At 43.2% G+C, this 16063-nt stretch overlaps 1 protein-coding gene across 4 annotated transcripts in view; it reads left to right on the top strand.

The window, feature by feature from the left end:
- APBA1 (amyloid beta precursor protein binding family A member 1) overlaps nucleotides 1–16063 on the top strand; it is a 244730-nt gene that overhangs the window by 157158 nt on the left and 71509 nt on the right. For all 4 annotated transcript variants that reach the window (XM_061425500.1, XM_061425499.1, XM_061425501.1 and 1 more), the window contains exon 2: nucleotides 654–1916. In XM_061425500.1, the coding sequence (XP_061281484.1) occupies nucleotides 723–1916 (1194 nt within the window). In that variant the 5' untranslated portion in view covers nucleotides 654–722. The remainder of the gene's footprint in view (nucleotides 1–653; nucleotides 1917–16063) is intronic.

Raw genomic sequence — 16063 nt, 5'->3', positions numbered from 1 at the left:
AACCCATTGATGGCTGAAGCCTCCCTCAGAATGGCTGCATAATTGTACTGACAGCAGTGGATTCAAAACATCCCAAGGCTTTTTTTCCTCCTTCTCCCTGGGCCCGCAGCATGCAGGATCCTAGATCCCCCACCAAGGATTGAACTCTTTCCCCCTGCAGTGAAAGCTCGGAGTCCTAACCATAGGATCACCAGGAAAGTCCTTTTTTCCCTTGAAATTTATTTTTAAAATCGTTTCTAAAGTGTCTAGGATCCTAGTTTAATTTAGAGAGATTTATCTCTTAGCAGATGGAAAATGTGTCAATTGGCTCATTCAATGTGGTAGTACTCTCTATTCATATGCATCAGAAACAGAACCTGAATAGTAAGCACGGTGGGGAACTTAAAGGCTCAGAAGGCTGTCGGTCTTAGGGGTGGGGAAGAGAGAAAGCCAGTAAGCAATGAAACAAGGAGACATGTAATTACAAATTACGACACGTGCTACGAAGATGATGAACTATGTGCTGTCAGTTTGAGCTTAAATTTGCAATCACTTTTTAATTGACCGCGATTCAGACGAGATCAATAACAGCTGTTTTTATGATTATCTTGGTACTCGGCTTCTCCCTACAGTCTGAACCACGTAATAGCCCCTCCCCCTTCTTGTTTTTCCAGCCGGGTGGAGCAAAATGAGAGCGCAGTGAGCCGGCCCAGCCTCTCTCCCAGCCGTCCCCGACGCCCACCATGAACCACTTGGAGGGGGCAGCGGAGGTGGAGGTGACGGACGAGGCGGCAGGCGGGGAGGTGAACGAGTCGGTGGAGGCCGACCTGGAGCACCCCGAAGTGGAGGAGGAGCAGCAGCAGCAGCAGCACTATGCGGGTCGCCCCCGGCGCCGCCGCGCCGTCGAGGACCCTCGCGCCCAGCCTGGGCAGCAGCAGCAGCAGCAGGAAGAAGATGAGCATGGGGAGTGCCTGGCGCGCTCGGCTAGCACAGAGAGCGGCTTCCACAACCACACGGACACGGCCGAAGGCGACGTGATCGCCGCGGCCCGCGACGGCTACGACGCCGAGCGCACTCAGGACCCCGACGACGAGAGCGCGTATGCTGTGCAGTACCGGCCCGAGGCCGAGGAATACACGGAGCAGGCAGAGGCTGAGCACGCCGAGGCCACGCACCGCCGCGCGCTGCCCAACCACCTGCACTTCCACTCGCTGGAGCACGAGGAGGCCATGAACGCGGCCTACTCGGGCTATGTCTACACGCACCGGCTTTTCCACCGCGGCGAGGACGAGCCCTACGCCGAGCCCTACGCCGACTACGGGGGCCTCCAGGAGCACGTGTACGAGGAGATTGGGGACGCGCCCGAGCTGGACGCGCGCGACGGTCTGCGGCTGTACGAGCAGGAGCGCGACGAGGCGGCCGCCTACCGCCAGGAGGCTCTGGGCGCGCGGCTGCACCACTATGACGAGCGCTCCGACGGGGAGTCCGACAGCCCGGAGAAGGAGGCCGAGTTCGCGCCCTACCCCCGCATGGACAGCTACGAGCAGGAGGAGGACATCGACCAGATCGTGGCCGAGGTCAAGCAGAGCATGAGTTCGCAAAGCCTCGACAAGGCGGCCGAGGACATGCCCGAGGCCGAGCAGGACCTGGAGCGCGCCCCCACCCCGGGCGGGGGCCGCCCCGACAGCCCCGGGCTGCAAGCGCCGGCGGGGCCGCAGCGGGCCGCCGGCGGCGAGGCGGTGCAGCGGTACAGCAAGGAGAAGAGGGATGCTATCTCCCTGGCCATCAAGGACATCAAGGAGGCCATCGAGGAGGTGAAAACCAGGACCATCCGTTCACCTTACACCCCCGACGAGCCCAAAGAGCCCATCTGGGTCATGCGCCAGGACATTAGTCCCACCAGGGATTGTGACGACCAGAGGCCGGTGGATGGCGATGTAAGTGTGTGCGGGTTCGGGCTCGCTCAGCTCCACGAGCGGCCAGGAGGGGAGACGGGCCCTGGGTGGCGTCATTTGTCATTAGAAATGACTTGATGACAGAAATGATCTCTGGGCATGCTCAGAAACAGCTTGCGCTTAACAGCCGGTGAGCGAAAACTAGGTGGGAAGGAGTTAAGTGTTGAGAGATTGCGATAAATCAGTGGTTCTCAAACTGTCACTGGAGCACGTGTTCAGAACCTGGTTTCTAGACGCACCTCTTTCCATCCCCTAGTTTCACACTTAGACTTGGGGCAGGGCCTGCGAATTTGTGTTTTTTAACGTTAAATAAAAAACAAGTCTGGATTGAGGAAGGAGAGACTTCATTGGAAAGGTACTGTTGTAACAGGAACTCTTGCAGTAGAACTGTGGGATCTGCAAGGGTCTCTAGGGTTAGGCAAAAGGGCGTAGGTAGGAGTAAGCAAGGCCTGAAGGGACAAGATGTGAAGAAGTGGGATGAAGCATGGCTTGAAGGTACTGCCCTTGATAGTGTTTTAATCTGAGAACAGCCTTTTCCTAGGAGGGGCTGCTGAGGAGGGGCGGTAAACTGGCGAAAGTCCAGGTACCTGGAAGAAGGTGAGAAGCTTAATCAAAGGTTGGTTAATAAGCATTCCGTTTTGACTAATCAGCTCAGCTAATCATTTCTCAGGCAAAGAATGGGAATTTGAGGGGTCTGTGTCTGGCCTTGTCATAGGTAAACAAAGGGGCACCTGTGAGTTACTCAAGTCCTATGGGAAAGAGGTTCTTTGCATAAGTCATATTCACAAACGAAATGGGAGGATTGGGGGTCTTTAACCTTTGCTGTTTTCTGGGATCTCAGGGCTCATGTTAAGTTCAGCATCGTCACTTATAAGTTCCTAGGTGATACTGATGGCTGCTGGTCCCAGGACCACAATTTGAAAACCACTGTCTTAAATCAACCCCTTATAGGTTTAAGATGAATAGTGGCCTTTTTAGAGGAAATCAAGGAAATTCTTCCAGGCCCTTTCTAGCCAAGGGGTGTTTACAGTTTGTTTGCCTTTTTTTTTTTTTTCTTCCCCTTCTCTGTGACTTACAAGAAGGGCTTAATTTTCATTTCTGGTGGTACCAGAGAGGGAGCTTCTCACCTCACAAAGACATGCTTTTGAACGGAAGTATACTTTCTTCTGAAGAGCTACAGAAAGCTGTTGCTGCCTCGTCGGCCTTTCACTTTCCATTTTTGAAATATCCAAGAAATTTGATAACTCGGCAACCTTGGGTGTCACAGTCTACTCAGAAATAAATCAAGAAGGCTAACCTTTGCCCCCACTACCTGACTCTAAAGATTCTCTTTCTCCTCCAACTCTCACTTTTCCATTCTCTTGAATAATTTTTAAGCACTTTCATTTAAAATGGGAGCTTGGAGTAAAAGAAGGGTCAAGAGGTTAAATTTGGTTTCATTTAATTCTGCATTTTATGATTGCACCTATCTATTTCTGAGTATACCTTTTGGAGTGAGAAACCATTATTGGAAGCTGTTTGTTCATTTCACTTATAGGTAAAAGGCTGTGCAGGTCAGAGATGTCATTTGCCTCCTCTTTTAGTAACAGTCAGCATGGGCTGTTAACTGATTAAATCACAGGCACCTTTAAATCATGGGCTTCCCTGGTGGCTCAGATGGTAAAGAATGTGCCTGCCATGCATGAGACCCAGGTTTGATTCCCAGATCAGGAATATCCCCACTCTGGTGTTCTTGCCTGGGGAATTCCATGGACATAGGAGTCCATGGGGTTGCAAAGAGGCGGACTCGACTGAGCAACTAACACTAAAGTGAAATTTCAACAATGGCTGTTAGCTGATTCAATCACTTTTAAGGCAGGGTTGGAACAGGCTGGAAAAGGATCTGCATCCTCCCCAGCCAGGGGGTGGCGTTGAGTGAATTCAGCCTCCTCGATATCTCCCCTCTGTAGTCCAGGCTTCACATTCAAACAGTTTAAAATAGGTGTGCTCCTATGCAGGATTCTGAGTGACCTCCAGTCTCTAACAGGTTTCTCCTGGCTTGGAGGGATGGAGTGCAGCTAGCATTTTTGCAAATGTAGTAGAAATGGAGCAGGCTTTTAAAAGTAGGGAGCTGGCAGGAGACCAGGTTCTAAATCCTTTTAGAAACTTGGAAAGCTGTTGGAAAAAAGCCACAGGAGCATTTGGTACAGATGCTGGCCTCTTCCTTCAGCTTTCTCACCTGTACCAGCTCCGTGAAACGACCTGCTTCACCACCTGGTCCCTGCAACCTGATGATGAACCCACCACACAGCCTCCACTAGGGCTGGGGGCTTGCTGTTATCCATTTGAACTAATAAAACAACCCTCTTACAAGTTGTTTCATTCAGAAGGTAGAATTGATTTTAGAATAGTTGGTGATGCTTTAGAATCCCATCTCGTCAGAAATTCAACTTAACACTAATAAATTGGTGAATAGGGCTTTCTGAGTTATTAATAGTTAATACAAAGCAAACCCCAAACCCTGTGCCTTAAAGTAATCCACCAGTTGTCTTTAAACCGTCTGAATTTGTGCGTTGCATTTCATCTGTCATGCCATAGGAAAGCCCTTCATTTGCTACCTCTTTGATGATATTATGGGGGAAAATACAAGTGTATACATTCTGTTAGTTTCCACCTCAGCATCAAAAAATATTTACTGAGTGCTCGTTTCATGTATACTGTTGTAGAAAATGGAAAAACACTATTAAAAGCACTGTGGTCTGTAGTCTTTCTGGAAGGTACTTGTTAAAAATGGCATTACTACCTTTTCTTTCCAAACCAGAATACCTTAGGTGGGGTCCAGTGACCTGTTCTTTGGGTTTGTTTTCCTTGCTTTGTTTCGTTCTGTAAATTTTCCCTATGATTCTTGAGTATGTTTAAAAAAAAAAAAAATACAACCACTGATGTAAAAGACAAGTATCATGTGTGTAGTTTTTCCATGTAAGCCCCTATGGATTAGAGACCTAGCTAAATCTCATATTAACATGGGTGTGGTTTCCTGGAATGGTCTCTCCCACTCTGGTTATGGTCAACAGGCCTGGGGAAGGGGCGCTGGAATTCTTGTTACAGAAGCAGTGCATTTTCAAAATAGCATCATCAGAAACCATAGTGATGCAAATAGACAGAAATAAAAACCACCTGTACTACTACCTGCCAGAGATACCTGCTGATAGCTAAATTTGTTCTTCACACTACTTTTAATTCTCTCGGAACTTTAGCATTTTTCTCTTACTTGAAGGAAACTGACATCTGCTTGCTACTGAATCCTACAAAATGCAAAAATAGAACTGCTCATTAGCAAGGACTTACTGAATACAGACTAGATGCTCAGCAGTGAGTGGAAATTCTGAAAAAAAGTACTTTATAAATGCTTTGCTTCTAGTAAAGTCTCTTTTCCAGGTATATGTTTGAGAACTACCTTCCAGTCCCCTTCTTGAAAATATTGTTAATGAATGACTAGTTCTGAAAGTCCCACAGTCTACCCATCTCTCTCTTTTAAAAAAAAAATTATTTTTAATTACAGTATAATTGCTTTACAATGTTATGTTAGTTTCTGCTTTACAACGAAGTGAATCAGTTATGCTACTGCTGCTAAGTCACTTCAGTCATGTCCGACTCTGTGCCACCCCAGAGATGGCAGCAGCCCACCAGGCTCCCCCATCCCTGGGATTCTCCAGCCAAGAGCACTGGAGTGGGTTGCCATTTCCTTCTCCAATGCATGAAAGTGAAAAGTCAAAGTGAAGTTGCTCAGTCGTGTCCGACTCTTCTCGACCCCATGGACTGCAGCCCACCAGGCTCCTCCATCCATGGGATTTTCCAGGCAAGAGTACTGGAGTGGGGTGCCATTGCCTTCTCCGGAATCAGCTATACGTATAGCTATATCCCTTCCTCTTAAGCCTCCCTCCCACCCCCACCCTCTCCCAACTCTTCTAGGTCATCACAGAGCACCGAGCTGAGCCCTTCTCTCTTTAGGCAGGAGATTCACTCTGAGTAAAGAACAGAGTCGTGGTAGAATCAGAGACATGGATAGGAGCAAGCACACATCATAAATGGGAGCGTTTTGGCTACTTGGAATAGTGTGTTGTGTGGCTTGAATTGGTGTTTATCTCTACTTGCTCTTTAAGCTACGCTAAAGTGACAGTAAAAATAGTAAAAATATGTAAACCCATAAGTGCCAGGAGACAGGAAATGGCAGCAGGTGAGAACAAAATTTTGGAACACCAAAGTGGTGGTTGGCTGTGGTAGACATTTGTGCCCCCAACCCTGTATTGCCGATTGTTCTCTGCGTTCTAGCCCAGGGAGGACTGTCCTGCCCCTCCTGATCCCCTCAGAGTGAGACGCGGCAGTGGCATGGGCGCACTGCAGCGTGATGCTGCTTCTACGTGGGAGCAGCTCAGAGCACCGTCTTCTGCCGAAGCCTCAGGCAGAAGTGCTGGTGTCACAGGATGATAGAGCCTCTGTCCACCTGGGTGACTGATGAGCAGGGCTCCCTGCTGCCCCCGCAAACATGTAGTGTGAGAGAGGACTCAGTGTTCGTTGCTTTAAACCTTGGGGGTTTGGGGTGGTTCATTGCCACAGCATAGCCTCATAGCCTGGTGGGTTCTCACAATACACTGATAAGGGTCCTGTGTTCCCTACTCTGCCTAGTGTCTGTGAGGATTTGTATTGTAGGCCCCTTAAAAGGCTAAGGAATGAAACACTGGATATCTCAGATGGCAGGAGTATGGCTGAAAAAGAAGAGAGGATTGTTCGGAGTTGTGTCATGGGAGAAATTAGACTCCAAATCTGTTCTCCAGCCCATGCCACCAGATTACCATTCCTCCCTCGCCTCCACAGAAGGTGGGAGGCTTACTGGAAAGAAATCGTGGACCAGAGAAAAGCTGGAACTGGGGACACTAGCCACGGCAGAAAGTGGGTGTTAGGGGTGCCTTATGGAACACAGGGCCACTAATCATTGGGCCTGAGAAGGTCTTGCAGTTCTTAGCGATCAGGCTTAGAATTTACCCTCTCCCACCCACTAGCCAGAGATTAGAATATTCCTCTCTGAGGAAACAAAAAGGCCCAAGAATAGACACCTTCAGTTACTAATGTTTGGGTGCTTTCCTGCAAAACTCTGGGTCCCCACCTGATCACCCCACACTGCAGTTTACTGCCACTTATGGATCTTCCAGTAGGCTTTTTGGGGACCCTCTTATATATGAGTGGATATCCAAGGATCGCTGGACATTTAAAGAACATCTCTAACATGAAAGACACACAAAAAGCAAGTGGAAAGGAACTTGGAGAAATAAAGGCAGTGCTTAGAGCAGGGAAAAACTATAAAACATTCACTAACACTCTCAAAGAAGATCAGTTCAGTTCAGTCACTCAGTCGTGTCCACCTCTCTGCGACACCATGGACTGCAGCATGCCAGGCCTCCCTGTCCATCACTAACTCCCGGAGTTGACTCAAACTCATGTCCATTGAGTCGGTGATGCCATCCAACCATCTCATCCTCTGTCATCCCCTTCTCCTCCCGCCTTCAGTCTTTCCCAGCATCAGGGTCTTTTCCAATGAGTCAGTTCTTCGAATCAGGTGGCCAAAGTTTTGGATTTTCAGCTTGAACATTCAGGACTGATTTCCTTTAGGATGGACTGGTTGGATCTCCTTGCAGTCCAAGGGACTCTCAAGAGTCTTCTCCAATACCACAGTTCAAAAACATCAATTTTTAAGCGCTCAGCTTTCTTTATAATCCAACTCTTACATCCGTACATGACTATTGGAAAAACCATAGCCTGGACTGGATGGACCTTTGTCAGCAAAGTAATGTCTCTGTTTTTTAATATGCTGTCTAGGTTGGTCATAACTTTTCTTCCAAGGAGTAAGCATCTTTTTATTTCATGGCCGCAGTCACCATCTGCAGTGATTTTGGAGCCCCCAAAATAGTCTGTCACTGTTTCCACTGTTTCCCCATCTATTTGCCATGAAGTGATGGGACCAGATAAGAAGATGGGGAGCCATAAATTAAAATAGGATGCCATTTTAAAAGAGAACGTTCCAAACAAAATTTAATTTAAAAAAATGGCAGAAATTTTAAAAATCCTTCAGTGGGATGATTAGAAGACAAAGTAGAAAAAAATCTTCAAAAAAGTAGAATAGTTAAGTCACTAGATGGAAAGAATTAGGAACATAGATAAAATGGAGAAATTATGAAAAGCTATGTCCTCAAGGCAAAGGACATGACAGTTTCCTGATTGGAAAATTCTACTAGGTACCTAGAACAATAAAAGACCTACAGAAATTTCAAAACAGAGGAGAAGGAGGATATCTGCCAGGCTTTCAGAGAGGGAGAAACAGGTTACAAATGATTAGGAATCACAACAATGGTATACGCTTCAAAAGCAACACTGGAAACTGGGAGGCCGACACCCAGTCTCAAGTGTGAAGGTGGAGTAAGACTTTTTCAGTTACGCAGAACCCCAGAACATTTACCTCCCTGGCACCTTTTCTCAGGAAGCTGTTCAAGAATTGCTCCCTCCAAAATGGGAGTGTAAATCAAACTCAAGAAAGAAGATGGGACTGGGAAACAGAATCTCACACAGGAAAGAGACCAGGCATTGCCTGTGATGATAGGGGAGGAGATGGTAGGTGTGTAGAAAGACAAGGTCTTTCTGCAGCAGCCAGGCCAGCTCAGGGTGGACTGGAGTTTGAAGGGCTCCACGTGGGAGGTTTCCAGAAAACACGGAAATGAGAGATTTCCTAATATTTTAAAAATATTTTAAATCTATATTTCACTAGGACTTTTTATCTTTGAAGGATATGCTACTTTAAATTTTTTTTTATTTTATATTGGAGTACAGTTGATTAACAGTGTTGCTTATTTTCAGGTGTATGGCAAAGTGGTTCAGTTATACAAATACATGTATCTATTCTTTCTGAAATTCTTTTCCCGTTTAGGTTATTGCAGAATATTGAACAGAGATCCCTGTGCTATACAGTAGATCCTTGTCAGTCCCAAACTCCCAATTTACTCTTTCCCTGAACCTTCCTCACACCCTACCTACCCTGGTAACCGTAAGTTAGTTCTCTAAGTCTATGATTCTGGTTCTGTTTTGTAAATAAGCTCAAATAACCATTTGTATCATTTTTTTTAAGATTCTGCTTATAAGTGATATCAGATGATACTTGTCTTTCTCTGTCTGATTTCACCTAGTGTGACAATCTCCAGGCCCATCCATGTTGCTTCATGGCATTATTTCATTCTTTTTAATGGTTGAGTAATATTCCATTATATGTATGGAATGGTTGAGTAATATTCCATTATATATGTATACACACACACACACACCACATCCACTTTATCCATCCGTCTGTCCATGGACATTTAGGTTGCTTCCATGTCCTGGCTATTGTAAACAGTGCTGCAATGAAAAATGGGGTGCATATCCGTTCAAACCATGGTTCTCTCCAGAGATATGCCTAGGAATGGAATTGCTGAGTCATATGATAGTTCTGTTTTTCGTTTTTTAAAGAATCTCTGTACTGTTCTCCATTAGAGGCTGTGCCAATTCATACTCCCATCTGTAGGAGGGTTCCTTTTTCTCCACACCCTCTCTAGCATTTATTATTTATAGACTTTTTGATGATGGACATTCTGACCAATCTGAGGTGATATCTCACTGCAGTTTTGATTTGCATTTCTCTAATAATTAGCAATGTTGAGCATCTTTTTATATGCCTCATGGCCATCTGTATGTCTTTGGAGAAATGTGTATTTAGATCTTCTGCTCATTTTTTGATTGGTTGTTTGGCTTTTTGATATTAAGCTTCATGAGCCCTTTGTAAATTTTGGAGATGAATCCCTGGTCAGTTAACATCCTTTGCAAATATTTTCTCCCATTCTGTGGGTTGTCTTTTCATTTTGTTTATGATTTCTTTTGCTGTGCAAAATCTTTTGAGGTTAATTAGGTCTCATTTGTTTATTTTTGTTACTATTTCTATTACTCTAGTAAATGGATCAAATAAGATATTGTTGCAATTTATCTCAGAGTGTTATGCCTATGTTTTCCTCTAAGAGTTTATACTGTCCCATCTTACATTTAGATCTTTAATCCATTTTAAGTTTATTTTTGTGTATGGTGTTAAAGAATGTCTAATTTTTCATGTAGCTGTCTGATTTTTCCATCACCATTTATTGAAGAGACTGTCGTTTCTCCATTGTGTATTCTTGCCTCCTTTGTCATAGATTGGCCATAGGTGAGTGGGTTATTTCTGCACTTGCTGTCCTGTTCCGTTCATCTATATTTCTGTCACTATGATACTGTTTTTTGATGACTGTAGCTTTGTAGTATAGTCTGATGTCAAGGTACCTGACTCCTCCAGCTTCCATTTTTCTTTCTCAAGATTGCTTTGATTATTCTAGATCTTTTGTGTCTCCATACAAATTTAAAGTTTTTTTGTTCTAGTTCTGGAAGAATGCTGTTGGTAATTTGAAAGGACTTGCATTGAATCTGTAGATTGCCTTGGGTGGTATAGTCATTTTGATAATATTGATTCTTCTAATCTAGGAACAGGGTATATCTGTCCATCTATTTGTGTCATCTTCAATTTCTTTCATCAGCGCCTTACAGTTCTCAGAGTACATGTCTTTTGTCTCCTTAGGTAGGTTTTTATTCATAGAAATTTTATTATTATTGTTGCAATGGTAAATAGGATTGTTTGCATAATTTCTCTTTCTGATCTTTCATTGTCATATAGAAATGCAAGAGATTTCCATGAATTAATTTTTTATCTTGCAACTTTACCAAATTCATTGATGAGTTCTAGTAGTTTTCTGGTAGCATCTTTGGATTTTATATGTATAGTATCACATCATCTGCAAATAGTGACAGTTTTACTCCTTTTCCAAATTACATTCCTTTTATTTCTTTTTCTTCTCCACTCTGGTTAAGACTTCCAAAACTATGTTGAATAAAGTGTAAGAGTGGGCATCCATGCCTTGTTCTTGATCTTAGAGGAAGTGCTTTTAGCTTTTCACCATTGAGTGTGATATCAGCTGTAGGTTTCTCATATATGGCTTATGTTGAGGTGTTAGTGACTGAACAACATGTTAAGGTGCTTTCTAGAGAGTTTTTATTGTAAGTGGGTGATGAATTTTGTCAAAAGCTTTTTTCTGTGTCTATTGAAATGATCATATGGTTTTTATTTTTCAGTTTGTTAGTGTAGTGTATCACACTGATTGATTTGCAGATATTGAAATATCCTTGCATCCATGGGATAAATCCCACTTGATCATGGTGTATGATCCCTTTAATCATACACCGTGTCTGTTTATGTGTCTCTGTTCATCAGTGATATTGACCTGTAATTTTCTTTTTTTGTGGTATCTTTGTCTGGTTTTGTGGTATCTTTGTCCTGGTTTTATCAGGGTGATAGTGACCTTATAGAATGGGTTTGGAAATGTTCCTTCCTCTGCAGTTTTTTGGAATAGTTTCAGAAGATAGGTGTTACATCTTCTCTAAATGTTTAATAGAATATGCCTGTGAAGCCATCCGGTCCTGGACTTTTGTTTAAGTTTGTTTTTTTTTTTTAAATCACAGTTTCAGTTTAGTACTTGTGATTGATGTTCGTATTTTCTATTTCTTCCTGGTTCAGTCTTAGAAGATCGTACCTTTCTAAGAATTTGTCCATTTCTTCTAAGTTGTCTATATTATTGGCACATAGTTGCTTTCAGTAGTTTCTTATGGTCGTTTGCATTTCAGTGTTGTCCATTGTAACTTCTCCCTTTTTCATTTCTAATTTTATTGATTTGCAGCCTCTCCCTTTTTTTCTTGGTGAGTCTGGCTAAAAGGTTTATCTATTTCATTTATCTTTTCAAAGAATCAATTTTAGTTTCATTGCTTTTTTTTTCTATTGTTTTCTTTGTCTCTATTTTTGCTGTGATCTTTATGATTTCTTTCCTTCTAACTTTGGGTTTTGTTTGTTCTTTCTCTAGTTGCTTTAGGTAATAAGGTTAGGTTGTTTATTTGAGAGTTTTCTTGTTTCATGAGGTAATCTTGTATTGCTATAAACTTCCCTCTTAGAACTGCTTTTGCTGTGTGTCCCATAGGTTTTGGATCATCATGCTTTTGTTTTCATTTGTCTCTAGGGATTTTTTTGTTATTTCTTCTTCAATTTCTTCAGTGATCCATTGGTTGTTTAGTAGCATATTATTTAGCCTCTTTGTGTTTGTGCTTGTGTTTTTTACAGTCTTTTTCTTGTAGTTGATTTATTTTGTAGCATTATAGTGGGAAAACATGATTGATACGATCTCAGTTTCCTTAAATTTACCAGCACTTATTTTATGGTCCAGCTTGTGGTCAGTTGTGGAACATGTTCCATGTGTGCCTGCTGCTTTGGGATGGAATGCTGTATAAATATCAATTAAGTTCATCTGGTCTAATGTATCTTTTAAGGCCTGTGTTTCCTTATTGATTTTCTGTCTGGATGATCTGTCCATTGATGAAAGTGAGGTGTTAAAGTCACCTACTACTATTGTATTACTGTTGGTGTCTCTTTATGGCTGTTAGTGTTTGCCTTACATATTGAGGTGCTGTTGCACTGGGTACATGTATATTTACAATTGTTGTATCTTCTTCTTGGCTTGATCCTTGATCATTATTTGTGTCCTTTGTCTCTCTAAACTTTCTTTAAAGTCTATTTTGTCTGAGTATTGCTCCTCCAGTTTTCTTTTGATTTCCATTTGCATTGACTACCTTTTTCCATATCCTTAGTTTCAGCCTGTATGTTTCCCTAGATTGTGAGTTTTTTATAGACAACATATGTATGAGTCTTGTTTTTGTATCCACTCAGTCAGTCTGTGTCTTTTGGTTGGAACATTTAAAGTAATTTTCAATATATATGTTCTTTTTTTTCTTTTATGATTATTATTTTATATTCTCAAGGTATAATTGACAAAAAACATAATGATGTGTATATATTTGTACATATTGTGAAATGATCACCACAATAAGTCCAGATAATATCTGTCGTCATACAGAGTTACAGAAATTTTTCTTGGGATGAGAACTTTTACAACCTGTTCCCTCAGCAACTTCCAAATACGCAACACAGTATTATTAATAATTATTAATTAATAATTAGGGCTCAGTGGCAAAGAATCCACCTGTTAATGCAGGAGACACAGGAGACGTGGGTTCAATCTCTGGGTTGGGAAGATTCCCTGGAGAAGGAAATGGCAATCCACTCCAGTATTCTTGCCTGGAAAATTCTGTGGACGGAGGAGCCTGGCGGGCTACAGTCCATGGGGTCACAAAAGAGTTGGATACCATTGAGCATCTAACACTTCACTTCACTTCATACCATCAGTATAGAGACATTATGATGTGAAAAAAATGTGCACTTTAAAATCAAAATAGAAAATACACGCCCAGATCACTCATCTTGCCAAAAATACTCATCCTATTCATAGACCTTCAGGGCCTCTTTTAATGTTGTTTTATTCTGTTGTTGCTTCTTTCTCTTATTTCCCTCCCTGGTAGTTTTTTGGCCTGAGGTGACCCAGCCCACAGGTCTAAGGGCTTTATGGTGGGGTTAATGGCGACCTCCAAGAGAGTTTATGCCAAGGGGGGCCTTTCCAGAGTGCTGCAGCCAGTGCCCCCGTCCCTTGGTAAGCCGCTGCCAACCCACACCTCCAGAGGAGACTCTTGAACACCAGCAGGTGGTTTTGGCTCAGTCTCCTGTGGGGTCACTGCTCCTTTCCTCAGGTGCACCCAAGGTTCTGTTTGTGCCCTCCAGGACTGGAGGCTGTGTTTCCCCCAGTCCTGTGGAAGTCTTGTAATCAAATCCCACTGGCCTTCAAGGTCAGATTCCCTGGGGATTCCCAGTCTGTCTGTCAGATCCCCAGGCTGGGAGGCCTGACATGGGTTTAGAACCTTCGCAACAGCAGGAAAGCTTCTTTGGTATTATTGTTACCCAGTTTATGGGTCACCCACTGGGTGAGTATGGAATTTTATTTTATCATGATTGTGCCCCTCCTATTGTCTTGCTATGGCTTCTTCTTTGTCTTTGGAAATGGGGTATCTTCTTTGGGTAGGTTCCAGCATCCTCCTGTTGACGATTGTTCAATAGCTTATTGTGATTTTGGTGCTCTCACAGCAGGAGATGACCACACAGATTCTACTCTGCCATCTTGAACTGGAAGCTTGGTATCTATGTTCTTACTGCCATTTTGTTGATTGTTTTCGATTTACTTGTGTAGGTCTTTTTTTTCTGTTGTGATTTGATTACTAACTTTAGTGTTGTATTAGGGTTCCTTTAACTTTTGTGTGTGTGTGTGTATCCGTTGTAGATATTTGGCTTGCAATTACCATGAGGTTCAGTCATGTCCCACTCTTTGGGACCCCATGGACTGTAGCCTACCAGTCTCCTCTGTCCTGGGAATTCTCCTGGCAAGAATATACTGGAGTGGGTTGCCATCCCCTTCTCCAGGGGATTTTCCCAATCCAGGGATCAAACCTGACTCTCCTGCATTGCAGGCAGATTCTTTACCATCGGAGCCACCCTTTTAATATAGAAGTCTATACATAAATAAGATTGTTTTAAGTTGTAGGAGTTTTAATTTCAAATGCATTTCCGATATCCTGCATTTGTACCCTCCCTCCTCTTCTCACAATTGCTAGTTTTGATATTGTGATAGTCAGTCGCTCAGTCATGTCCAACTCTTTGTGACCCCATGGACTGCAGCAACCAGGCTTCTCTGTCCTTCATTATCTCCCAGAGACTGCTCAAACTCATGTCCATTGAGTTGATGATACCATTCAGCCATCTCATCCTCTGTCTCACCCTTATCCCCATGCCCTCAATCTTTCCCAGAATCACGGTCTTTTCCACTGAGTTGGCTCTTCGCCTGAGGTAGCCAAAGTATTGGAGCTTTAGCATCAGTCCTTGCAATGAATATTCAGGACTGATTTCCTTTAAGATTGACTGGTTTGATGTCCTTGCAGCCCGAGGTACTCTCAAGAGTCTTCTCCAGCACCACAATTTGAAAGCATCAGTTCTTCAGTGCTCAGCCTTCTTTAAATTCCAACTCTCCCATCCGTACATGACTACTGGAAAAACCATAGCTTTGCCTATATGGACCTTTGTCTGGAAAGTGATGTCTGTATGTTTTAATATGCTCTCTAGGTCTTTCATAGCTTTTCTTCCAAGGAGCAAGTGCCTTTTAATTTCATGGCTGCAGTCACCATCTGCAGTGATTTTGGAGCCCAAGAAAATAAAGTCTGTCATTGTTTCCATTTTTTTTCCATTTGCCATGAAGTGATGAAACCAGATGCATGGTCTTAGTTTTTGAATGTTGAGTTTTAAGCCAACTTCTTCAGTGTCCTCTTTCACCTTCATCAAGAGGGTCCTCTTTCACCTTTTCACCTTTATCTTTAGTTCCTCTTTTCTTTCTGCCATTAGGATGGTTTCATCTGTGTATTGGAGGTTATCACTATTTCTCCCAGCAATCTTGATTCCAGCTTGTGATTCATCCAGCCTGGCATTTCACTGCATAGAAGTTAAATAAGCAGGATGGCAATATACAGCCTTGACATTCTCCTTTCCCAATTTTGAACCAGTCCATTGTTCCATGTCCAGTTCTAACTGTTGCTTCTTGACCTGCATACAGGTTTCTCAGGAGGCAGATGAGGTGGTCTAGTATTCCCATCTCTTTTAAGAATTTTCCACAGTTTGTTGTGATCCACAGAGTCAAAGGCTTTAGGAATGAAGCAGTAGAAGATATTTTCCTGGAATTCTCTTGCTTTTTCTGTGATCCAGTGAATGTTGGCAGTTTGATCTCTGGTTCCTCTGCCTTTTCTAAATCCAGCTTGAACATTTCAGAAATTCTCAGTTCACATACTGTTGAAGCCTGACTTGAAGGATTTTGAGCATTACCTTGCTAGCATGTGAAATGAGCACAGTTGTGCAGTAGTTTGAACATTCTTTGGCATTGCCTTTCTTTGGGATTAGAATGAAAACACTTTTTCCAGTCCTGTGGCCACTGCTGAGTTTTCCAAATTTCCTGGCGTATTGAGTGCAGGACTTTAACAGCATCATCTTTTAGGATGTGAAATAGCTCAGCTGGAACTCC

Source organism: Bos javanicus, chromosome 8 (genome assembly GCF_032452875.1).
Source record: "Bos javanicus breed banteng chromosome 8, ARS-OSU_banteng_1.0, whole genome shotgun sequence".
In the NCBI taxonomy this organism is placed as follows: Eukaryota; Metazoa; Chordata; class Mammalia; order Artiodactyla; family Bovidae; genus Bos; species Bos javanicus.
The sequence above is the reverse complement of the archived record's forward strand: the minus strand, read 5'-3'. Positions and strand labels throughout refer to the sequence as shown.